The 27,656-nt window shown below is 32.7% G+C and overlaps 2 protein-coding genes across 2 annotated transcripts in view; one reads left to right on the plus strand and one right to left on the minus strand.

Moving 5' to 3' along the window:
• Nucleotides 1–23,332, minus strand: part of LOC118186925 (alpha-tocopherol transfer protein-like) — a 58,077-nt gene extending 34,745 nt beyond the window's left edge. The window contains exon 1 of the mRNA XM_085827309.1: nt 23,179–23,332. The gene's annotated coding sequence lies outside the window, so the exon portion shown is untranslated. The remainder of the gene's footprint in view (nt 1–23,178) is intronic.
• On the plus strand, nt 1,766–27,594 carry LOC118186926 (muscle-specific protein 20-like). The gene is made up of 4 exons (XM_035357107.2): nt 1,766–1,924; nt 14,043–14,152; nt 24,843–25,050; nt 27,045–27,594. The coding sequence occupies exons 1-4, from the start codon at nt 1,874–1,876 to the stop codon at nt 27,243–27,245; spliced, it is 570 nt and encodes a 189-aa protein (XP_035212998.1). The 5' UTR covers nt 1,766–1,873; the 3' UTR covers nt 27,246–27,594.
• Nucleotides 27,595–27,656: the final 62 nt, after the last annotated feature.

Raw genomic sequence — 27,656 nt, forward strand, 5'->3', positions numbered from 1 at the left:
AGTACATCTGACTTCAATTTAATCCACATTATTTTTTACTTTTCATCAGTAAAAAATTATATTGTTGTACATGATGTTTCTCCCATTTTTGATGGGTTTCAATTTAAACTGGTATACCTGAAAACGCTGGCAAAACTTATTAACTAACTTCTCGCAAACGAAAACTCTCATTTAGAATTAATACCTAAGCAATCAATTCTAAAAAATCTTAAAAAATCTCCAGTAAAAGTTTAAAAATTCTCCAGTATCTTAGAGTTTCTCGTAGTTTATTCTAAAACGTATTTTTGTATATAATAACATCATACTGAAAATTTCCAGATGAAGCAAATTGGGATGAAACATGTTGCATCTCTCATGAATTATTACAATTAATTTTAAAGCGTAGTTTCATGTAAGAGGCTGCGATGTATATTAAAAGGCAAACGATGAGACCTTTCTTTTTGGTGAAAATTTCTGTTCCTATAAAAGGAAATAAATATTTAAAAAAAAAAAAAAAAAAAAAAAATCTGAAATTCGAAGGAGCGTTTTTTAACGTTTTGTGTGTTACCTTTATGTACCATAGTGTTCTTCGCACTTAAACCAAATAAAATTCAATTCACCGCAATATTGCGAAATATTTAAAAAGAGCATCTCTTTAAAATTTCCGATAGACTGTCTCGCACCCTAAAGATAAAAATGATTTTTCCGTACAGTGTTGTCATTGCTCGCTTTGAAATCGCTGAGTTTGTCAATCAAAAATTAGTTCAAATGTTACAAAATATGAAATTGATAATAAAAGAAATTTCAAATTCAAATAAGGGCTTCCACATGTCCATATTTTATGGAAGATAACGTTATTCAAATATCACTATGCGAGAACATATTTTCATGCAGATTTTTCATTATTTAATTTTTTATATATAGTACAGGGCTCTAATATTTGGTGGCAACAATTTGAAAAGTAAACCGACATTTATAGTGAGTCAACACTAAATGCTAAAACGAAATGAATAGCCTTCTGGGCTAACGCCTTTTGGACTAATAATAATTTATTATTAATTCTTTTTTTTTATTAAATTCAAGAGCTATCTAATCATCTTTTCACTAGATCGTTTGCGATCATTGCATTCAACAAGTATTTTATGCAAGTGAACTGGCAATAATTTAATTTTTGCAAGGACACAAAATTCGAACTGAAGTAAATGAACAGGATTTAAAAAAAAAAAAAAAATGGTGAAAAAAAATCAGGACTTTGGTCAAAACTGCGAAATTATTCATTTGCAAACAAAACATTCTTTCGCAATTTTAAATTCAAGAGCTATCTAATCATCTTTTCACTAGATCGTTTGCGATCATTGCATTCAACAAGTATTTTATGCAAGTGAACTGGCAATAATTTAATTTTTGCAAGGACACAAAATTCGAGCTGAAAAAAATTAACAGGATTTAAAAAAAAAAAAAAAAAAAAAAAAAAAAAATTGGTGAAAAAAATCAGGACTTTGGTGAAAACTGCGAAATTATTCATTTGCAAACAAAATATTCTTTCGCAAAGAAATAGAACATAAATTTCTTAACTTTCATTCAATCACATGGAAGAAAAAAGATAAATTTAACCACGAGTAATCTAAAATTTTCTACTGTTCTTTTCGAATGATAATAAAACCGGAAGTGACGCTTTAAAATTCTAAGCTTGGATATGGCCCCTATCGCGATAGAAAGACGCTCCAACATAAATCCGATCTGAAGTTTTGCAAGCTGTGTAATTTAAGGATCTTACCCAGAATTCAGTGCAGCTGTCAACGGAGTTTCGATTACGAAGTTGCGAAGTTCGTGCACGTTATACGTTCTTTATTCAATTACAGATTTTATTTATCAGTTGTTTGTATTTCAGGCCATGGTCGTCACCGAAGAAACGAAAGCAATACCCGAGCTGTTACCACATGAAGTATGTAAATACATTGCATGATATTATGTAATTTCAATACTTTGTTTATAAAATATTAATGTTTACTTGTCGATACTAAAAAAGAACCATTTATGTGAATCGGTAACCTCAAACCCAAACTGCAAGCTTGCCAATGCTGATTCTGAAAGCAAGTGATAGAACTTTTCAAACCAAACGGGCGATTAATTCGAAACGTTGTTTTCCGTAGTGGAATGTAAATACGTTGTTTCACATTTTATCAAAGTCTGTTGCCATTCAGGAAAATGTAACATATTATTCTTTCATATATTATCTATCTACTACGGATTAAGAAATTAAATTATTTAAAAGCAATAAATACAGTTTCAAAGAATATTCTTTTTTTACTTTTTAATCTGGTTAAGTTTAAAAAAAATGCATTTTAATTCATGATATATCTAATTAAAAACATTAAGTCTATTTATTACTATTTTTTTACCTTTTAGTTTTATTGATTTAAATGAAAATGCATCTAATTCGTGATGTATCTCATAAAAAAAGTGAAATATTTCTTACTTTTTATTTGATTGATTTAAATAAAAATTCTTATATCTATCTAAAATCGTTAAATATTTTGAAGCTTTTTTTAGTTTTTAATATGCTTGATTTAAATAAAAATGCATCTAAATCGTGATATATCTTATTCAAAACATTAAATATTTAGATTTTTTAGACTTTTTAGTTTCATTTAGATTTTTTTACATTTTAATCTGAGAAAAAAATGTATTTGATTCATAATATAACTAGGTAAAAACGATAAATATTTTTATATTATTTTTACTTCCTTGTACAAAGTAAAAAGGAAGTATTGTAATCCCGAAAAGTTTCAGGCAACATATTCCAACGAAAATATCCATTTTGACCGCTATCGAATGCAATTTAACGATGTTTTGGCGTGATATCTGTACGTAAGGACAGAATAAGAGACTCTTTTCCTCCAAAAAAATTATAAAACTGCTTTAAAATTAATTCTGAAGAGAATTTTTCGTGGCGTCTGTACGAACGTATGTACGTACACGTACGTACGTATCTCGCATAACTCCAAAACGAGTAGCCTCAGAACGTTGAAATTTTGCATAGAAGACTGCTATAACATGTAGATGTGCACCTCTTATTTTGGTTGCAATCGGCCGCATCAAACGTATATAAATATATTTATTTATATATCCACTCTGTTACCCGGCTCAGTCATCTCAGTTTCTTTACTCTTATATGTTTGTAAATTGTACATTTTTTGCTTTAAAAATGATTGAATTATGTTGTTTTTATCTTCCGGTTAAGGTTTTTATGCCTTTCGTAATTCTGGAAGCAATATTTGTACAATTATCAACAATTTAAAAGCTGTTTAAGTGCGGTTAAGTTTTAAATAACATGGCGGACATATTTGTTTACATTTGAAACAGCAGAATTGTAGATTTGTTGCCAATCTAGAGAGACTAAGCTTCGCAACACAAAAATAACGCCTTCATTTATTATTACGAATTAAATCATGCTTAATCCTTTCTGGAATTTCTTCCAGGAAATAAGTGTTTAAGATTTACTTCGTAAACTTTAATGCAGATATTTTGAGTTTTTATGTATTTTTGCCTTGCCGCGAAGTGAGAACTGAATTAATTGAATGAGAAATACTCAATCGTCTGTGAAAAACTGTTTCTTTTCTGTTTTGTTTTCTTAATTTCTTTCATACATTGTTTTAGCTTTTTTATAGTATTTGAATAGAACATGTGGCAACGATAATTCTTCAAATGATATAAATTTTGTGCATTCAGAGTGTCGTTATAGTAAACAAATATAGTGAATTTTAAAGAGTGCATTTATTCTATTGTGGTTTATGCGCTGTCGACGAAGTAGATTTAATTAAATGCAATCAATTTAAATGAAATTCAAGAAAAAAATGCGTATAATTTAATATTCCGTACAAGGAAGTCATGTGGTATACACATCAGATTTTTTATTTTTTTATGTTATCGATTTAAATAAAATGCATGCGTTTCGTGACATATCTTATTAAAAGAATTAAATATGTTTATATATTTTTACATTTTACTTTCTTGCACCAATTAAAGGACGTGCTGCAATCGCGAAAAATTTGGGACATCATATTTCAACAAAATTATTCATTTTGACAGCTCAGGGAATTAATTTGAACAATGTTTCTGCTTGGCGTCTGTACGTTCGGACAGAATTAAGGACTCTTTTTTCCAAAATGGATTTGTAAAATGAATTGGATTCATAAGACATTTTTTTCATGACACACGTACGGATCTCTCGTAACTCCATTAAAACGCTGAAGTTTTTTATTTGAGATTGCTATTACATATAGTTATGCAACTCCCGTTTTGGTTGCAATCGGCTCCACCAAACGTATATAAATATATAGAGAGATGTGTGTATTTAATTATGGCAAAGCACACTAGGGCTATCTACCTAAGGGGAGGGATACCTTCATGGAGGACATTCTAAGGGAAACTGGCTCGTATGCACGTTATACTTGGGAAAACCACGAAAACACCCATGCAGCCAGCCCGTTCGCGGGATTCAAACCTCGAACCGAACTACCAGTGTTCAGCGACTTTACCGCTCGGCCGCTGGTGGGCCTATATATAGAGGGAAACAATAAGAAATTAAAAACCTGTTTTATGCAAAAAACCAAAAAAGTGAAAAATCCAAATAGATTTCAAAATATCCTATAAATATGCAAAATAAGAATTAGAAATGGGAAAGGAAAACCTATACATCATAAAAACCTGAAAAATATACAACCCCCTATATATATATATATATATATATATATGTATATATAATATATATATATATATAAAGAGGATAATCATTTAATTATAACAGTTCATCTGAAAATTTTGAAGTCCTTCCCGGCGAAGGGTAAAATTTCCAGTGTCAAATCAAGCAAAAGAATTAAATTACACATTTTTTGCTGAATTTAAAATTCAAATAAAGCAGAAATAATAAATTAAATACAAATAAAAATAAGTCCAATTTTACATCACGCCCAAAGGGAGTGTTTCTTTAACGTTTTGTTTGTTACCTCTATTTATTAAATGTCATGTTCTTCGTATTTAAACCATAAAATTCAGTCCAACAGCAATATCGCAAAATAATTTTAAAATGAGCATATCTTTAGACTTTCCGATACACAGACTCGCGCTCTGGAGATAATTTATTTTATTTTTTTTTTTTTTTTCTGTACAACGTTGCCATGGTTCGCTTTGAAATCCTTCAGTTTGTTAATCAAAATTTCCTTAAAGTTTTACAAAATATGAAATCAATAATAAAACAAATTCCAAATTTCAAATTTGGGCTTCCAGATGCCCATATTCACAGCAGGATTAAGTTATTCAAAATTGGATGGCTCTAGGTACCGTTGTTTTATCACAATGCGAAAAACATACATAGATTTATGCAGGTTCTTCATTATTTAATTTGTTCAGGGCGATAATATTTGGTGGCAACAATTTGAAAAGTGAAACAACGCTTGTAGTGAACCAACGCAAAATGCCAAAACGAAATTAATAGTCCTTCTGGGCAAATTGCTCCTTTAGGCTAAACAAAACCTGGTTTTGGTATATTTTTTTAGGTTTTTCATAATTTTTAGGTTTTAGTTTTACATTTCTTTAATTCTTATTTTGCATATTTTTAGGCTATTTTGAAATTTATTTCTAGTGAATTTCACTTCTTTTGGGTCTTTGTGTAAAATTCGCTCTAAATTTCTTAGTTTTTGACTACACTGCTCAATATTCAGCAGTAAATTGCGTAAAAATGCGTGGAATAAGTGTTTTTAAATTTAAAAAAAATTGTGTTACTGTATATATATATATATGGTATATATATATATACAGTAACACAATTTTATATGGTATATATATATAGATATATGTATATATCTATATATATATACCCAATTTGTACCGGCTTGGTGAGCTCGGGTTTTTTTTTTATAAATTGGTAAATTGTGCATTTTCTGCTGTAAAAGTGATTGAATTATGTTGTGCTTATGTTCTCGTTAATCTGGTTAAGATTTTTATGCCTTTAGTTTATATGTATGCAATAGTTGTAGAAATATCAACAATTTAAAAATTAAATTTTGTTAAGCTTAACGAGGCTACTATTTGTTTTGCATTTGAAACTCTTAGCAGAATAGAGATCAAGTCAGTTTGTTGCAGCAGCTTCACTGTCTTTTTGCCGACTGGGACCAAATGTAAACTTTCAGTTTTGTGCACCAAAAAATTTGTCCTCCTGCCCGATGGCCGAATTGCTTGTTTTTACATAGAAACTCTACTTTTAGTTATAAAATATTTTAACTGTATTTGGTGCTTTATGTTTTTCTGTATTGTACAATTTTTAATGAAGATGCTTTGTGTTTTTATGTATTTTTGCCTTGCCGCTAAGCGAGAACTGAATTAATTGAGTGAGAAATATATTTCTAATCAAATTTGGAGAAATATATTTAAATGCAGAAAATGTGTATAGTTTAAAAAGCTGTTCAGGGAAGCCAATGTGGTCTCTGCGTCAGATATTCATCTGATAGATTTAAATAAAACATCTCAACATATCTAAAATCATTAAGCACTTTGATATATTTTTGCTTTTTAATTTGATACTTTTAAATAAAAGTGCACTTAAGTCATGATGTATCTCATGAAAAGCATTAAATATATTTTTGTAATTTGTAATCTTATTTAATTAAAAATGCATTGAATTCATGACATATCTCATTAAAATCATTAAATATATTAACATTTTTTATATTTTAATCTGATTTGTTTAAATAAAAATTCATTTACTTCATATTGTATCTAATTAAAAATATTAAATATTTTCAGAAATTCATTATATATTTTTTTCACTTTTTTAAATATACAGAGGATATATAACGCTCCCATGTTAATCTAAACACATATCCATCCACTGATAAACTATAAGTTAATGCACATGAGTTAGAAACTTCTGTTTTTTTATAACAATGTAAAATGTATTCCTAAATAGAAATTAGTTAGTTCCTGCAAGTAAAAAGAAAATTACTGAAACTGTTGAGTTCTTTGAAAGTAATTATAATAATAACAATTAGTACCACTTTGGCCAGTTTCGCTCCCAGTTTTGCTGCAGAACAAAGGAGGTTGATGGTCTCCCCCCCCTCTTTCCCTACCATCAACCTCTCGAAAGGACTTTCGGCTCGCCGCATATTTAGAGTGCCCCTATGCCGCTCGGACACTATACGTTTAAAAACATCCATGCCTTCTCCGAGATTCGAACCCGTCGAACCCGAGCCCTTCCGTACCACAAGTAGGCTTCCCTAACCACTATTTTTGTATTTTATAAATGTCATCTGGTCTGCCGGGGCGGCCCAGGCCTGCGGTCTGGCAGCTAGTGGTTAACTCCCTTTGTGTTGGTAACAAATTCTGCATGGATATATCTATACCTGGGTCGGAAGCCAACTCAGCGGTTTACCTTCCCTAACTAACCACTATATCGTCTAGGCTCCATACGGTAACAATAGTGTGCTTTATGCGTGCTTTTTAATTTAATTAAGTAATAATGCGTGCTTTTTAATCTTATCATTTAACGTCTTTCAGAAAGTTTTTTTTTCTAGTCTTCAGAAATAGCATTCACCATGCATTTTGCTTTACCTGTTTTCGAATGTTAAAATTACTAGAAAAAGGGGAGGAAATATGCAAATTTGGACGACTGAATACCATATATGTGTGGGTATAAACAATATATGTGTGTGCGAGCTTATATTTAAAAGAAATTTCCTAGTTCGCACGCTAAAAAGTTGCTTAGATACTGTGGTTCCGTGAAAATATTAACATAAATAAAATAAGGTGCAATGAAATGTGTTATGAGATAAAATAAACAATACAAACACTTGAATATTTACAAATAAAATTCAATACTAATTGTAAGCAATATGCTAATCAAAGTAAGGCAGATCTTAAACATTAGATTTAAAGTGCGACAAATGATTTAAGCAAAAATATAAAAACTAAGAAGCGGTAAATGGTGGATTAGCCTAATTCGAATCTCATTATGGCTCTTCAGGGGAAATTATTTTTAATGATTTTCGAATCAAGCTAACTCGATATCGCGTTTCGCCGAAACAGATAATTGAAACTGTATACGAAACACTTTTTATAAATTAATTGAAAAAACTTTGCCAAAACCACATAGGTCTTCTATCGTTTGTTCTTTTTACTTTAATTAGTTATATATATGTAATATTTTGGCAGGCAGGCACAGGAATGACAAAGCTTGACGATATAATTGCATCATAGTTAGGGCGTTGTTATGGCTGAGTAGAAGGCTGCAAAGTGACGACAAAGAAGGATTTAACTTTTTAGATTCCACATCTTTATTCAGTTCTCATAGCAGATCATTGCTCCTTTAGATGAAATTCTCGAAATTACATATTCAATAGTGATTTAAACTAAGTAAGATTAAATTTAGGCTATCTACATCATAACTGTTCTAAAAAAAGGGAAAAAAGATGAGATGAGCAGCAACGAGGTCTTGTAGCAACTGTAGAAGAAAGCAGTCTGACGAAAAATGGCGCGTACTCAGTATTTACATTAGGCGGTTATATAACATGCCAGAATGTTCTCGAAAGTACTGGTCCTAGGACGAAGATCCTGAAATTGCGGAAAGTTAATTATAGGTTGTGTGTTCGCACATAGCAAAGCCATCGTCTCGACGAAGGCATCCCCTTCCATACCACACGGCGTTTGTTTCACACGAACAACTGTTTCGGACAATTTTTCTGCCTGGTATACTATTCAAAGAAAAACGTGCGACTTTTTCCTTGCTTTCCAAAAAAATAGCAAGTTGTTCGTTTTCAACCAATCAGCTATCAGTTTCGAATGCTATCAACTTGTTTGTAATGGGGAACCAGTTTTCCCTGTGTTAACCCCAAAGCGATTTGTGGTGATCGGCTGTTGTGACAAAGCAGAAAAATTGTTCCAAACAGTTGTTCTTCCGAAACAAACCGACGTGAAAATTATTTTGCGATACTGCTCTTGAACTGAATTTTATAGTTTGAGTACGTAGAACATGATATTTAATAAATAAAAGTAACACGCAAAACGTTAAATAAATGCCCCTTGGAACGTAATTTAAAATCTGGAACCTTTCAGATTTTATTTTCTTTTTATTAATTTTTCACGTAATATATTAAATATCATAATGTATTAAAATTAATAAATATGTGGAAAATCTAAAAGGTATGTGATTTTTTCCTCAAACGTATATTTCTCTTGATACAATAATCTGCATTCATAAAACTGCCAGCTTTTGATATTATGTAAGACGGTAAGATCTATATCATATCATTTTTTACCGTGTGATTGCAGATATTATTTTCTTTTCTTTTTCCCTTTATGTTTGTAATCTCCTGAAATAAAATTTCCCTGTGAGCTGAGTGGGAACAGCTGAGTTTGTCTGAGAGCTTGAGTCGTAACTAGGTTTAGGATGTTGTTTGGGTGTCTGCCAATATGAAAATCGACTAAAATAACTTCCTGCTCCCACCTTAACGCAGTTGTTGCTTTGCTTCCCTATTACGTAAGAGGTCACGTGACAGCTGAAAAAGGGGGTTAAACAAATACGAAAGCTTTTTATCTCTAGCTCCTTTATACATATATCATTACTAGTATTTTTAAAGCCTAATTTATAGTTCAAATAATCGCCTGTAAGGCGTAGTAGGGTAAAATATCGTGTAAAACACTTTTTTTAATGTTTTTCCATAAAATATGCTTTCATTTAAAAATAAAAAAATCATTAAAGAACTGAAAAAAATCATTTTATGATCTCTTTATAAGATATTATACTTTTTAGTCTCTAGTAAGCTGTAAAGTAACTCAAAGCCTCAAAAAGCAGCAAAATTGTTTCTGCTGATGAGCATAGCAGTAAAGTATCCTTCACGTCGTCAAGATTACATTAATTTCATTTAGATTTATTTAATTTATTAATCAGATTTTGTCATCACTTGGAATCTTAAGGCTCATAACAATCAAGGATAAAATCTTTTGATTTAAATGTTTCTCATTGTTAACAGCTGCAAGACAAAGAAAAAAATTCATATGTACACCACATAACTTCCTTGTACGGAATATTAAATTATACGCATTTTTTACTGCATTTCATTTAAACTTACTGAATTGAATTAAATCTACTTCATCGATAGCGCACAAACCACAGTAGAATATATGCACTTTTTAAAATTCACTATACCATAGCGACACTTTGGCCCTGGGTTCACTTAACAGCATTACATCTCATTCATTTTATAACTCAGAATACACAAAAATTATATCATCGGAAGAATTATCTAATCGTTGCCACATGTTCTATTCAATACCATAATAAATCTAAAACGATGTATAATAGAAATTAAACAAATAAAAGAGAAACAGTTATTCACAGACGATTCACCGCCGCTTATCTAATGCGCATGCGCTACTTGTAAACATTGTGCTCTGTCCGAGACACACTGGCGGTAATATTTTCTGCTAATACGATATGCTTATTTCGCCGAATTTCATTAGAGATATATTTCTCATCCAATTAATTCAGTTCTGACTTCGCAAAAAGGCAAAAATGTATAAAACTTCAAAATATCTTTGTTAAAAATTGAAAGCTATGTAAAAATATAAAACACCAAATACAGTTAAAACAATTTTTTCGATTTAAAATGAGAGTTTCTACGCAAAAAGAAGCAAACCGTCCAGCGGGCAAGAAGGCAGATTTTTCGGTGCACAAAACTAAAAGTTTATAGTTTGAGCTTTCAAACAAGCATATGAACTTTCAACACAAAATAAATAAAAAAATAAGAAAATCTGAAGCATTTCAGATTTTAACGGTCCCCCAAAAGGGTTTGTTAAGGTTTTTCTGATCTCTCGCTAAGCTCGCAGTCTACTTGTTGAACCCATTTCTTTTTGTAATCATTTTCTTTGCACTTACGCCATATAGAATTCAACAGCAAAATTACAAACATTTTTAAAGTAGCATGTGCTTAGAATTTCAGATAAAGTGTTAAGTGTTAGCTTACACTTTCCTATATTCCTCTTAGTTTACCATATCAATCTACAGTTTTCTTAGTAAAGATGATTTTTAAAACCTCTTTTGTTGCCTTTTTATTATAAATGTTTTTCGAGTTAAATTCATTAATTAAATATGTTACTCTATGCACTAACACCACATAAAATTCATTTGAATACAAAAATCACAAAATATTTCAAAACAACATATCTTTAAGAATTTCCGATAAACAATCTCGGGCGCTGGAGATAATAATGCTTTAATTAATACAGTGTTCCCACTGTTCACATTCAGATCGTTCAGTTCGTTAAAAATTCATCAGAATTTTCTAAAATATGAAATATAAAACTGGAAATACGAAATTCGGGCTTTAGTAGGGTATAAAGTATTTCTCCCGTCTTCTTGGCGTGCCTTCGTGTTGTGGTGGTCTGCACGCTTGGCGCGTATTCCAGAGGTTCGCAGTTCGATTCCCGGCGAAGGCGTTGCTAATTTTTCCATCTCTCCTGCTACCACAAAATACCTAATGTCTCTTCAAGGGTGCCCATATTCGGGTGGAGGACTATATTATTAAAAATCTGATGGCTCTATAGCTACCGCCGTTTTTTTTTTTTTTTTTTTTTTTTTTTTTTTTTTTTGTGTGTGTGTGTGTGTGTGTGTGTGTTTAACACACAAAATATTTAAAAAACGCCCCTTTGGACGTAATTTAAAATCTAAAACCTTCAGATTTTTTCTTTCTTTTTTTTTTTTTTTAATTTTTTATTTTTTGAGTCTCAATGATGTGTTATCAATCAAGTAATTAAACTAAAAAATCGGTTTTCAACAATATCAGACTTTTACTTCCAACATTTTTGATGTCAAATAATGGGGGGGGGGAAACGAAAATTGTGCAGTTTTGACAAAAAATTAGAAATTATGTTAACAGGCTCTACCAAAAATTTATTACTTTACATAAACGATTTACATGAAGGCGATAGTTTATCAGAAAGTGTGTTAAAAATCGCTGACAAACTTTTGAAATTACAGCCAACCTTCTGAATAAACTAAATGAAATCTTATAAAAAAATAAATATCAGACATGTAAATGCATTAATTACAACTTACTAATTATTTGCCACTAATTAATTTAATTTACAATCTGGTCACTAATTAATTGAATTTAATCTGTCCTAGATTGATAAATTTCTCTATTCAACAAACCAAAAATAAAGTATGCATATATATATATTAAAAAATCTGAAAGCTTTTAGATTTTTAAATTACGTCCAAAGCGACGTGTTTTATTCATTTTGCGTGTTACCTTTAAGTATCGTGTTCTTCGCACTTAAACCACACAAAATTCCATTCAACAGCAATATCACAAAACATTTATAAATAGCATATCTTTAGAACATCCTATATACAGTCTGTCGCGCTGGAGATAAAAATGTTTTTTTTTTTTTTTTCCTTCCGTAGAGTGTTGCCATGACTCGCTTTGAAATCGTTGAATTTCTTAATCAAATATTCGTTAAAGTTTTACGAAATATGAAATGAATAGTAAAACAAATTCTAAATTTGGGCTTCCAGATATTCGAGTGAAGGTCTACGTTATGCAAAATTTGATGTCTTCAGGTGCCGTCCATTTTTGGACAGTGCGAGATACATACCTACATATATTCATGCAGATGCTTCCGTATGTAATTTCTTTAAATACTGTTGCGTGCATATGGGGTGTGTAATAGATTGCATGCACACAGGTTCGGCGATAGGTTAATAAAATTTATTTCATAGAAAGAAACACTTCAAGTTCTAAAACTTTCCACAAAAATACTGGTACAATTCTTTACAGTATCACAGAGCAGAATCAGTTTGCTACACCTCAAACTACTAAGAACGTTAAACACAAGGCAATGCAAAACGCGGCTAAAGAGAAGCTAATCCGGGGATAGTAGTCAAAACTCCCGCTGGGCTAACATCTAACAACAACTGAGAGCAGATGCTCTGTTCAGCTTTATATAGTTTTCACGCGGCCGCCGAGATATTTCTAGCACTTTCTGCTTTACGAAATTACTGGAAAGCAATATGGTAGTGGAATTATGCTCACAGCTAATATAGTGATCAACTAAATTTATTTAATTACAATGCCTATTACGGGGATACAGGGACCAGAATAAAATGCCGCCAAATGGTTAACAAATTTGGCGACTTTTAGTGATTTCTTGTCAAATTTTGCGACAAAATAAGTCGCCAAAACTGTTGCCAGCTTGCCGATATCTCATCAAATTTCCGAGACACCCATTTAGTCAACGTCAAATGACTTCCCGTTTGGCGACTTTTAGCAATTTCTCGCCAAATTTTGCGACAAAATAAGTCGCCAAAACCGTTGCCAGCTTGCCGATATCTCAACAAATTTCCGAGATACCCATTTAGTCAACGTCAAGTGACTTCCCGTTTGGCGACTTTTAGCAATTTCTCGCCAAATTTTCCGACAAAATAAGTCGCCAAAACCGCTGCCGGCTTGCCGATATCTCATCAAATTACCGAGATACCCATTTAGTGAACGTCAAATGGACTTGCTCCTGTATTGTTACTTTTCCGGCATAACTTTTCTCTTTAGAATTTTCATGTAATATTATGCAGTAAAATAGAACAATTTTAAATGTAATTGCACTAAAGTTATCTATTTATGTACAATATTCTTTACAATATAATACAAAGCGATAAAACTTGGTGGAAGCATCTCAAAAACGTCCGTTTATGGAAAACCGACGAAAAATGCCGTTTTGAGACTTAGCCGTCTGGGTTAGAGTTCCTTTGAACTAATAATAATAATTTTTTAACCTCTCTGTTTACACTGAAATGAACTCCAAACATATTTTTATTAATTTGGTATATTTATGAAAACTTACACAATTGTTGAACAATGTTTTGCGGAAGTTAAATGCACTGATAGATCAAAACTTTCTTATTTCCTAAAATCTGGAAAGTTGTTGAAAATCTTTAAGTATTTCATATAAAATAAAAATATATCCATTAATGGCTGGATGTGTTTTGCTTTGTTTTTTTCCTATTTCCGCAGAGAGACAATACGAAAGAGAGTCAGATTTTACTGTGGATATGGAACTGCCTGGGTGAAAATAGCTGTTTCGATTTTGACCAGTACGTTAGAGATGGAGTACTTTTTTGCAGGTTAGTGCAATTGCAATGCTTTCTTAATGTTGTATACAAAGTAGCGTCCACATATTGGATTATCGGTGTAAAAAATATTATTCAAATAGACCGAAAAAATATGGTTATTACCACGGTCAAACTGCAATATTTCGTTATCTAATTCAGAAGTCAAACAACAAAAATCAGCGTTATATTTTTAAATTCTGTGAAAATTTGAAAATATAACGCCAATTTTTGTTGTTTGACTTCTGAATTAGTATTTGTTCGGCGTGTTATTGTGTCTTAATTCAAGTACCATTTGTTTCTTAGGCAACGGGCTAATCTTTAGAATATGGTAACAGGTAGTTTGGCGACATTTTGGTAAGGCGATAAAGGTTACTAGCTAGGACTTTAGCAATAATCTGAGAAGTACACAATTCCAATCACAGATTATTTTGTCTCAGAGAAATGAGAGATCATGAGACATGTAATGTGATATTTTCCGAAAAATTCCGATCGTGATTTTATCTAAAAAGCACTTAGAAACAATTTTGCTGCTAAAGTGCAGAATCGCCCACTTATTTGTTTGGCGCTTTTTACAAGAAAATAGGTCGATGTGTACATCGATAAAGTCAAGAATGTGCGCAATGCCATTTTTGTGCAATTCTGGGATGTTATTTTAAGCGAAAATAGGTCGACGTGTACATGGATACCGTGTATGTGCAATTCTTAAAAACGCGGCAAGCAGTTTGCGATTCTGCACTTTCTCCCTATTTCGCACCTAATCTTCGTCATGATTAAGCATTTTTGTTCCATAAAATTTCTAGTATAAGCGTAATTCGGCTAGCAAATTGTTGGAAAAAATTTTGAGTAAAAAAAAAAAAAAAAAACTGTGTAAGGTAGGTAAACATAATGAAAATGTAAATAAGGAAGGGGAAACATATGGTGCAGGACGTTTTTAAAGTGATTCTTAGTTTAAAACCCCTTCGCGCCGACTGTCACGTATACGTGCCAGCAACAAACGCACTTATCTACCGGCCGACACGCAGGTGTGCCAGAGCATTGTTGCGTTTTCTACCGACTGTCACGTATTTGTGCCAGTACCTTGGAACGTTTTTCAAACTATAATTTCTGCCACAAGATGGCACTGTATGCCCATATGGTTTCAGATACATGTACATTAGACCTTCTACTCCACATGAGAGAAGTATGACTCACATACACGTGTTTTTGATTATATAAACAAACGGGGAACTAAATGTTTCCGAATGGCGTGATTTATGACGTCTCTTTAAATCGCACTTTATTAGCACGTGGTAGTTGTTTATTGTAAGTAGAAGTTTTATATGCGCTAAAGCATTGAGTATTTCGGTTTGCAGTTCAGTTTTTAGAAAATAATTAGATCTTGGTAGACGTGAATTCTTTCTGTTTTTACCGTTTCAATGTCGAAGCGTCGAAAATGTTTAACAGAGCATGAAATAGCAGAAATGATGCAAAATATTTCAGATATTGATTCTGAAATTCTGATATTCTGATATTGATTCGGAAAGATTAACTGAAAGACATTTTCCAAAACTTTGTTCAGAAGAGACTGATAAGAAAATGAGACGACGATGCTTCGTTTGTTCACATTCCCGGAAAAATCCTCCAAAACGACAAACGAGTTATTGCGAGTTCAAGGAATGTAACGTAGGACTGTGTGTAGATCCCTGTTTTAAAATTTTTCATACGAAAAGAGAATTTTAAGTAATATATTTAGTTTTCAGATGTATAATGTTAAAAGTCATAAAATGGTGAGTAATTAAAATAAAATGTGTAAAATATGCATTTAAACAAGAAATAAGGTAATTAAAGTATATATATATAAATATCTATAAAGCATAAGCCGTCTAAATACTCTATAGAGCATTATTAAACAATGCGTTGATACTTCGGAAATTTCATGGATTTAGGCTTAGTATCAAAAAAGCCCCCGGCCCTGGAGAGACGCTCGCGGAAGACACTGCCGCCCTCCGCGATAAGCGCGCGTTTTCGCTACCCGGCTCGAAGGGGTTAGAATAAAGTATTTGGTTGGATTTACTGAAAGTGTTCGAGAAAATTTCTAAAATAATATTAAGTATTTCTTACCATTCTACGATTTTATTAGTAGAAACATTATTTATGCATACGTAAAACGATGTTAAAATATTTTATATTAAATAAAATCATATATTAGGACATACTGAAAAGTAAATATTATAAGTCAACGTAAAAATATTATTAAATTGTATTTTTCTCATATGAAATTTTCCCGATTATTACAACTTCAAAATGCTCCATGCGCTTTATTTTATGTTCAAAATGACTGTAATATGTAATTTAGGTTCCCATTTATACATGTAATAAAACTTAGTATGTATTTTTGAATGCGAATTCATTAAGAGGCTAGAAGTCCATTTAACGTGTAGAAAAGCGGGAAATTTTGTCCAAAATTCCGGTATATGTGAAAGAAATATTAATTAATGTTATTTAATTCATTAATTGGCACTAGGTTGCGTTTGCAATGTATTTTCAATAAAAATAAATCAAAAATAACAAGAAACAGAAAAAAAATTAAGTCGCATGGAGCATTTTGAAAAAAATTTAAAAATTCAAAAGAAATTTTTAAAAAAATTAAAATTCAATGATCCAGAAATTTTTTTCAGAGATATTTGATATAATTATAGTAAAATATACATACATGCAAAGTTTCGTAACTCTATGACAATAATTTTAAAAAAAGTATTTAAACGTCCACTGTCCCCTTAAAAATATATATACTCTGCCTGCGAAGTTGTGTGTGTAGTAGAGTGTCTTGAGTTCAGATATTAGGCAAGACTTCATGAAGAATGAAAACAAAACAATTTTTTCATCAGTATTACACAGGAGAAAACAAAACAATTTTTTCATCAGTATTACACAGGAAAGTTCCAGAGACGCGTCACAGTCGCCGAAAAACGAAGACAAATACGTTGAAACAATTAGCAACACAGCCTTCAGGCTATAACCGTGAAGACAGCTACACGACAAAGCACTAAAGTACAGCTCCCGACTCGGTCGACTGAACTCAAGACACTACTACTAAATTCAAGATACTCTCAAGATACACTTCACGATAAACTCTCATGATACCCTGCTAATCCTGGTACAGGCAGGTTTTATATAGCTTTTGACCTGGCTTCGAGAACATTCTTGGGATAAACCAGTAAGAATCGTTCTACAACATTCTCACTCCGTCCATGATATATAGTCCAATTTGTCGCCAAATGGACGATTTTACGCCAAATTTATAAACCCTAACCGTCTGTTCATGCGATGCGTGCGTTGTTATACAACAATTTCAAATTAACTAGAAGTGGACTGTACTAAATATTTTATTCAACAACTTTAATCAAATGCGTGCCATCTTTCAAGCGATGACTTACTACTAATAACAACAGCAATAAAAAAAAACTGAGTAAGCGTTTACAGGGTTGCTGTAATGAACATCTGCCCCATGCAAGGCGCCAAGAAGAGAAAAAATCTTACAGTTAAATAGTCTTAATGACTTAACATACCCCTCGGCATTGAAGGGTTACTTCAATAATTTCGTGCGATAATACTCATAATAACCCACAAAATTGTACAATTACTACCTTATACAATAATGCAATACGAATAACATCTCTTAATTCAATATAATAATATTCAACTTTCAATACAAAATTTTATACACAATACAATGTACAATACAAGTTTTATAATAATAAGCTAACACTTAACTAACTTAGGAAGCTTCTTCTTGGGGTAAAATTGCAATTTTTGTAATTCCACGCTTAATGATGCCCTTTGCTGTCTGTATTTCTACTACTCTAACCTTACCGTCAACTCCAGGAAAAATTCTTGTAATGCGCCCTAACACCCATCTACAAACAGGAAGCTCATCCTCCTTAACTAGTACTAGCATACCTATTTTAATATTCGTTTGTTCTACCTTCCATTTTGAACGCTGTTGTAGTGTGTTTAAATAGTCCCTATGCCAACGATTCCATATCAACTGGACAAATCTGGTAGTTCGTTTCCATCTTGAGAGTCTGTTTTCAGGTATATCAATTAATTCGGGTTCTACTATAGCATTCAAGGGTCTTCCAATGAGAAAATGGCCTGGTGTTAATGCCTCTAAATCATTTACATCGGAAGATAAGGGAGTAATAGGGCGAGAATTTAAAACAGACTCTATCTGAGTTACTACAGTTAATAACTCCTCGAAAGTCAACCTTGCATTACCTACAATCCGCTTTAAGTGATATTTCACGGATTTTATTCCAGATTCCCATAGTCCACCAAAATTAGGTGTCCGTGGGGGAATAAACTTCCATACTATTCCTTCTTCACCTAAATAATCTGCTAATTTTTTGTCAGGATTTCTAATTAAATTGTTAATTCTTTGCAATTCGACATTTGCGCCAACGAAGTTTTTTGCATTGTCTGAGAAAATGATTGAGCATTTTCCGCGCCTAGCAATAAATCTCTTTAAGGTGGCAATAAATGCGTCAGTGGTGAGTTCACTCACTAGTTCGAGATGCACTGCCTTTGTTACAAGGCAAATGAAAAGAGCTAAATATACCTTATGAAGAGTTCCTTTCCTCTGTCCCTTGTGCCTAATAAAAAATGGACCGCAAAAATCGGTGCCGACATGATTAAAGGGTCAGCTTGGATTTACGCGCTCTGCAGGTAATGACCCCATAATTTGTTCGATAGTGACTGGTTTATTTTTACTACAAATTATACATTCATGGGTAATCTTTCTAGTTAAATTCCTACCTTGTAATGGCCAAAATTTCTGTCTCATAAAACACAATAATGCTTGCGAACCTACGTGTAAATATGTCTGATGATAATGCTCAGCAATCAGCTTAGTTAGTTTGCATTTAACAGGCAAAATCATTTGATGTTTTTGTGAAAACATTACATTGGCCCCTTGTAATCGGCCTCCTACTCTCATTACATTATTTGCATCCAAAAAAGGGTTCAAAGAAAGTAAATTACTTTTATTATTAATGGGTTTACCTTGTGCGAGGGAGTTGTATTCTGAATAAAAACTACATTTTTGAACCTCTCTTACTAAAAAGGATTCTGCCTCATTTAACTCCTTTAAACTTACTCCTCCTGTTCTTCTCTGTGCTCCTTTCTGTTTTGAACACCTAGAGTTCCAAATGAACCTGAAAATATAACTAACAATACGTAATAATTTTAAATAATTGTTAGTGATATCTAGGACATTATCAATAAATTTTGAAGGCAAAGTGCATAAACAAGCAATGTCAGTTCTTATTCTCAGTTCATTAGAAAATATCTCTGTTTTTTCTAATTGTTCAAAGTCAATGTTCTTGTTAGGTATGACACCCTCACTCAAGAATGGAGGACCTTTCCACCACAGATCAGCATCATGCAGCTTGTCAAAACTCAGTCCTCGGGAAATAAGGTCTGCTGGGTTCTCCTCTGAACGTACATAATTCCACTGGCATGTATGTGTTAGCTCTTGGATCTGCAACACTCGATTAGCAACAAAAGTTTTTAGTACATGCGGAGGATTCTGAAGCCATGCTAACACTATGGTTGAGTCACACCACAGACATATTTTGCTGATGTCCAATTTCAATAAAGGCACCACCTTTGCAACAAGCTGTGCTAGCAGTACAGCTGCGCAGAGTTCCAGTCGAGGTACTGTCAGCGGTTTTAGTGGAGCTACTCTGGACTTGCTTCAAAGCAAATGTGAAGATAAATTATTGTCACTTCTACAGCGTAAATAGATGGCTACTCCGTATGCGTGTTCTGATGCATCTGAAAATCCATGAATTTGTATATCAGAAAAACTATCCTGTAAAACATATCTACTGACTTTCAAATTGTTGATAGATTGCATTGAATCAATAAAAAGTTGCCAATCATTAATTATGCTTTCGGGTAGCGGATCGTTCCAATCAAGCTTCAATAACCAAAGTCTTTGGATGAAGATTTTTGCTTTTTTTATCCCTGGACCAAGCAGTCCTAATGGATCATAAATGCGAGCAATATCAGACAACACTGTTCTCTTTGTGTAAGTAGTTGGTTTCTTGATCGTTGATTTGTACGAAAAACAATCTATCTTTGGATTCCATAATAATCCTAAAGTGTTGATGCTCTGATCGTCATCGAAATTACTGAAAGAATATTCCTCTTGTCCATCCGGAAACTGCAAAAGATCAGGATGATTAGCACACCATCTGTGCAGACACATTCCTCCACGTGATAATAGGTTAATCAATTGCGACTGTAATTCTTTAGACTCTATTAGAGTATGGGCTCCTGTGAGTACGTCATCGACATAAAAATCCCTTTGTACTATTGGCGCTGCTAACGAAAAATTATTTTTCTCGTCTTCTGCTAATTTATTAAGTGTGCGTGTTGCTAGATATGGTGCGTTGGAAGTACCGTAAGTTATAGTCTTCAGTCTATAGACCTTAACTGGTTCTTCTTCACTACTCTTCCATAAGATGCGTAATAAATCTCTTTGATGTTCTTTAATCAAAATCTGACGACACAATTTTACAATGTCTGCTGTGAAGGCAATTTTATGCGTTCGAAATCTGCAAATAATATCAAATAGTTCGTCTTGAACTAACCCTCCATTCAGCAGAATATCGTTTAACGAAATTCCAGTAGTCGTAGGAGCAGTGGTATCGAACACTACCCTAAGTTTAGTGCTAGGTTTCTCGGGCCTGAAAACCCCATGGTGAGGAAGATAATATGAGAAACTAGAGCTATCCCCTTCATCAATTTCTTCGGAATGGCCTAATTCATTATATTCCTTAATGAAATCTTCGTATAAGTGTTTCATTGCGGGATTGCGAGTGAAGCGTTTAAGTAGATAATTCAGTCTTTTGCTAGCGTTTTCTCTAGATTCCCCTAAAAGGCTAAGTCCTTCCTCCTTAATTGGCATTTCCACTACATATCTGCCATCATCTTGCCTCGTGTGTGTACGAAGAAAGTGCTGTTCACAAAATTCCTCTTCCTGACTTTTCACTTTTTTTGCTTCATTAATACCTTCAATTTCCCAAAACCTTCTCATGTTGTCAGATAAATTATCCCCATTTTCCACAAACCCACAAAAATTATCAACACTGCCTTGCTGCGGCATGCGTACTGACCCGCTAACGATGTATCCAAAAACTGACTGATGGAGAATCAGGTCTTGCATATTTATTCTATTTGTCCCCAGTAAATCAAAAAAATATTTCGTTAGATAATAAAACATGTATTTGACCAGGTTTATAAAACTCTGGATCAGCTAAACCAATGAGTTGCAACTGCTTAACATCAGGAATGTTTATATATCTAGCAGGCGTTACGCGAGTTATTTTTGGAACAACAAAAAATTGTAAGGTACGAATAAAATCTCTAGTAGCGTTAGCGATGTTGCTATAGCTTTTTCCTTAACACTCATAACTGTACCATTGATACCTGAAATAGAAGCGTTTATTTTTCTTTTCTTCAAATTCAGTAACTCAGCACCTTCTTTAGTAATGAAATTATTTTGAGAACCGGAATCCAGCAAGGCTCTCAGCGAGATAAATTTTCCATCATTACCCTTAACGAAAATAATTGCAGTTGAAAGTAGAACTTGTTGATTAAAAGAACTGGAAATATTCAGCGCAGTACCGTTAATGGACTTTGCTTGGTTGGTTTCATTAGTGTCACTAACCTTTTGGCTGCTTGCCATTGGAGTAAATGTATCAGCATTTGGAGAAAGATTACTGCTTAATTTATTAGTCTTGTTTGTGATTTGATTCGATGTGCCATTTGCTTTATCGAAATTTTCTTCATTTCGATCAAAATGTAAGAGCGAATTGTGAAATTTCTGACATTTTCTGCATGTATTAGAACTTTTACAGTCCTTAATTGTGTGGACCGAAGATAAACAATTGAAACATAGTTTTTTTGTCTTTACAAATTCCAATCGTTTCTTGACTCTTAGATTTAAGAATTGCGCACATTTCAACAATAAATGATCAGCTTTACAATAAGGACAACTTTTTGAATTTTCCGAAAGTGATGTAAGAGCTTTGGTATTAAATGAACGTTTCGATTCCCCATGCGGAGGTTTGTAATGTGATAGGGTGCGAGCGTGTTCCTTCAAAAAACATGTCAGTTGTTTAACCGTTCCTATCTCGTCTTTTTTAAGTGACCTTTCCCACCAACACCGAGTATTTCTATCCAACTTTTCAACTAATAAATAAACAATGAACGTGTCTGAAAATTCTTCCACCTTTTGCTCCAATGCTTCCAAGGATCGTAAACATTCATGCACCTTATCGATAAATTTTAAAAGTGACGAAGTAAAATCACTCGTTTGAGGTATAGAAATTAATTTCTTTATGATAGAATTGATCAATTTTTTTTTTTTTTTTTTTTTTTGCAATAGCGATCAACCAACAGATTCCATGCTACGTCATAATTCGAATCTGAAATTGGAATGGACTGAATAATATTTAAAGCGTCTGCCTTACACGAACTCTTTAAATATTGCAATTTTTGCGCATTAGTTAATTTGCTATTTTTATGCACAGCTGCGGAAAATAAATCCTCAAATTCAATCCATTCTTCGATTTTCCCACTAAATATTGGAAGAGACAATTTAGGCAATTTTATATCCGAAACAATTATGTCTTTACTCGAACCGTTTTCATTTGAGCAGCTATTCCTTTGAGAACGGATCTCAGAAATTTTTCTTTTAATTTTCAAATGAATTTCATCGAGATTATCTACTACGTTTTCCTTTTCCTTAATGAATTCGTCAGTGTCCTTTTCTTCACAATGTGCAAATAAAGAATCGAAAATGTTACTTAATTCCTTTTTAAATTCTAATATTTTTGATTCGTATAACTCCAATAAGGAAATATCTGCTTCATCCACTGTAGAATTTACCTTATTTTCAAACTTTCTGATACTGCATTTTAAACTTTTTTTGTTAGCTTTAATCGCTTTCAATTCACTCATCATGAACAAATAAATAATTTATCACTTACCGTGATTGCAGATTTCTCGACAGCAACACCGGAAATGAACGATGACACAGTATCCAATCTTAATTGCGTAATCCACACGAAAACGAAAGCATTCCAAACACTCTATATGAAGTTATGCGTAATACAACTAAACGAAAGTATTACAAATGTTCTAAAAAGTTAATTTTAGCAACGATGTCTTTTACCTGTGGCTCGGCGGGCCATAAAGTGTTCATGCGATGCGTGCGTTGTTATACAACAATTTCAAATTAACTAGAAGTGGACTGTACTAAATATTTTATTCAACAACTTTAATCAAATGCGTGTCATCTTTCAAGCGATGACTTACTACTAATAACAACAGCAATAAAAAAAACTGAGTAAGCGTTTACAGGGTTGCTGTAATGAACATCTGCCCCATGCAAGGCGCCAAGAAGAGAAAAAATGACGTAATCTTACAGTTAAATAGTCTTAATGACTTAACACCGTCCTTTGCAGGGAAGCAGTCTCACCGTAGCTGTGCATGTCGCAACAATATTTTAGGAATAGAATTCACAAAACGTGGCTGTGCTTACACTTCGTGGTGCAACAGTTAGCGCACTCGGCTCGTAATTAGAGAGATCCAGGTTCAAGCCCCGGCGAGGGCACTGCACGTTTTTCATATCTCCTGCATAAAAAAAATCTAATTTCTCAACAATGGCGCCCGAACTAAAAGGTGGTGGATAATGATTATTCGCCACCAGGATTTGGCGATTGAGTCCCCTAATCCCCAGTCATCCTTCAAAAGAGGGAGTATTTAAGACATTTTCTCCCTCTTTTCTGCATGCCTTCGAGGTGTAACGGTAGCGCACTCGGCGGGTATTTGAGAAGTCCCGATTCGAGTCCCGGCGCAGGCATTGCGTATTTTTCATGTTTCCAGCATCAAAATAATCTGATGACTGTACAAACAAGACAAAAAAAAAGTTTTTTAAAGCCATCTTAGTAAAAAAATTACCTCTGATATAACAAACTGAGAAAACAATAGGGGGGGGAAGGAAAATGTAAAAAGCAGAAAAAATGTATGCAGACAAATAGCTCTCTGTATTGGGAATGCTAAACGTATACTGCTATGTAGACTGCGAGGTCAACGAGAGCGTAAAAAACCTTAACAAACACTTTTGGACGACCGTTAAAATCTGAACCTTTTCAATATTTTATTGTTTATTTATTTTTATGATTTAGAACTTTACCACCACTTCTCTTTCCGTTTTTCACCAGAATGCAAATCAGATTGATTATTAAAGCGTAGGTTTGTCAGATTATGAAACAGAGCGTGTTCCTGCTGGCGTGCGTGCACGTTACGTTTCTCCTAGATCTGATAGCCTGAATTACTCGGCTTTGCATAATTGATGACGAATTTGAATATATATGCCGGTCAGATTTGTGAGCCAACTTCGCGTTGGATTGCATTGTGTAGTTCTTGACTATTAGCTTATTTAATTTTAAATTGACTATAGTTTGTGAAGTACGAGGCAACATGCTCTTCTATTAAATTTACGATTTGATAAAAAGATTAATTAACTTTATCAAAATCTTCAGACATCGCGATAATTCGCGAAATAGTCTGTTAGGAGTTTTGGCTAGCAAAGAAATTCAAACTATATACAGTTACTATACCTTGAAGTTATTATGTTTCTCCTCCACAGGTTAATGAATTATATCAAGTCAGGTTCGATCCCGGGGGAAATAAAGACAGGCGGTAATCTAAAGCACAAACGGGACAATATTGTCAAGTTCCTAAAAGCCGTCAAAGACTACGGTGTTCCCAAGGAACTCCTATTCGAACCTGAGGATTTGCTGTTGCTGAGGAATTTGCCGAAAGTAACCAGATGCTTATTTGAACTTGGGAAATTGGTAAGTATGTAACAATACGGAGATATAAACAAAAAGTAAATATTTTAGAGAGTTTATTATAATAAATTGAGAAAAGGGTAATTTTTCACATCCTTGTGCGAAGTAAGGGAAGCATTGTAACCGTAGTTATCAGTTTAGTTAGATAGAGGGCTTAGAGTTTAGCTCTGAATATTGAATTATCAGTTATCAGTTTAGTTATTTAGTGAGTTCAGAGTTTAGCTCAGAGTACTGAATTATCAGTTATCAGTTTAGTTAGATAGAGTGCTTAGAGTTTAGCTCAGAGTATTGAATTATCAATTATCAGTTTAGTTATTTAGTGAGTTCAGAGTTTAGCTCAGAGTACTGAATTATCAGTTATCAGTTTAGTTAGATAGAGTGCTTAGAGTTTAGCTCAGAGTATTGAATTATCAGTTACCAGTTTAGTTATTTAGTGAGTTCAGAGTTTAGCTCAGAGTACTATATTATCAGTTATCAGTTTAGTTAAATAGAGGGCTTGGAGTTTAGCTCAGAGTATTGAATTATCAGTTAACAGTTTAGTTATTTAGTGAGTTCAGAGTTTAGCTCAGAGTACTATATTATCAGTTATTAGTTTTGTTAGTTAGTACTCAAGTATCAGCTGTCAGTTCAGTTGGTTAATGAGTTTGTGAGCTTACAGCAGCCATTCTCAAGTAGGTATTCTCAAGGGTGGTATGCAAAGAAATAGAGTATTTTTATCTATTAAATTCAAAAATCTTGTGGGGGGGGGGGAAAAAGAACAGTTGATAAAAATTTCATGTGATCGAACTCTAACTGAAGATTTAAAAAAAGAAAAAAAAAAAGGACGGTTCTATATCTCCCGTTCTTCTGGGCCACTTGACGGAATTCAGCTTGCGTTTTTCATGTATCGAAAGCGCGACTTAGGATATGTATAAGATTTATCTATAGCATTGTTTTAATATAGGTATTTTGACATAAAATAGGACTTTTTCTGAAATGAAATCCAAATTTTTTTCCATATTTCGATTCTACGACTCAAATTATGCCAAACTGCCAAATTTTGTAAAAATCGCACGAGTAGTTTTTAAAAAAATAGCTTTAAAAATGTTAACTCCTCCATGTTAATTGAATACTGCATATACTTATTAATATGTCATTTTTATTAAGTTTATTTGATGCTTCCTTTTACATTTCGAAATTTAGGTTCATTCCAAATAAAATTCGCCCATTTTTTCTGATTTATTTTTAAAATTTGTATTAAATCATTTTTATAATTTTTTCGAAAAACAAATTGAATTGTAACCCATAAAAGTTTTACCATCGTCTTAAATCAGATGTATTTCTAAGCATACCCGCAAAAAATTAGAGTTTGTTATTCAAAATTTCCTAAGATATGCGGGAATTTACATATTAGCGCGTTACGTGATTTACATATTGGTTTACACACTTCGTTGAAATTATTTGAAAGTATGAACGATGTCTTTTTTCCGCTCGTCTGCAATGAAAAAAAGAAAAGGAAAATAGGTTGCTATAAATAAAAAAGTTCGCCAAGTGAATTATTCTTGGCGCAAAACTGGAAAAAAAAAAAAAAAAAAAAAAAAAAAGGCCAAGATAAATTTTTAAATTTCCCCATAAATTTCGCGCCAAATTTTACAAAATTGGTATTTAGGCATAATAGTCAATAATAATATTCATATAATTGGTATTTAGGCAGTAATGAGTCGTAGGATCAAACTATGGAAAAACAATTGGCATGTTATTTCAGAAAAAGTCAGATTTTATGTGAAAATACCTATGTTAGAACAATGTGATATATAAATCTAATATATACTCCAAATCACGCTTTCGAGACATTTTTCCATGTCTTATATTTGAATTTCCTCAGTCGGCCCATATAGAACATAAAGGAACTGCTTTTTTTAAGTTTCCAAATTAAGGCTATTTATATGTTAAGACTCCATGATGTGATTGAAGTATATGGAACAAATATTTAAAAGTTTATTGTTAATTTATTGCAGTCAGAAAAAGACAGTTCCTTCAAAGGACCCTATTTAGGTCCAGAGCCATACGAAGCAGCCAACAAATCGGGACGAAGGAGGGGTGGACTACCTGTTGGTGACGATATCTACATAGCTCATGTCAAACTCGATAATGTCATCAAGCAACTGCACACTCCTCCGAAGAAAATTATCGATTTCTATAGGCCCCTTATCTTTTAATCTTTTCCTTTATGAATTTGTTCCTAATTCTATTTTGCAGTAAGTTGAAAAATAAATTCTGCAATATACAATTTTAGTTATTTAAAATTTATGTCTGCAGTTTTTAAATTTTGGAAAAAAATCGCAAAATAAATTATAATTGCATGACAAATTGAATTAAATACTTATTTGATGGTTGTAGTAATTAAATAAATTTTTGTTTTGTACATAATAAAATCTAGAGCATATTCAAAGAATTGTCTAAATTATAATTACATGAGAAATTGAATTGAATAATTAAATACTTATTTGATGTCTGTAGTATTTAAATTTATTTTTGTTTTGTACATAATAAAATCTAGTGCATATTCATTGTCTGTACATAATTTCTCAATTATCATTCACAATATAAAAGCTAAAAGGTCATTTTAA

Source organism: Stegodyphus dumicola, chromosome 11 (assembly GCF_044657685.1).
Source record: "Stegodyphus dumicola isolate Sdum_Otavi_A_Nest chromosome 11, ASM4465768v1".
NCBI classification, from domain to species: Eukaryota; Metazoa; Arthropoda; class Arachnida; order Araneae; family Eresidae; genus Stegodyphus; species Stegodyphus dumicola.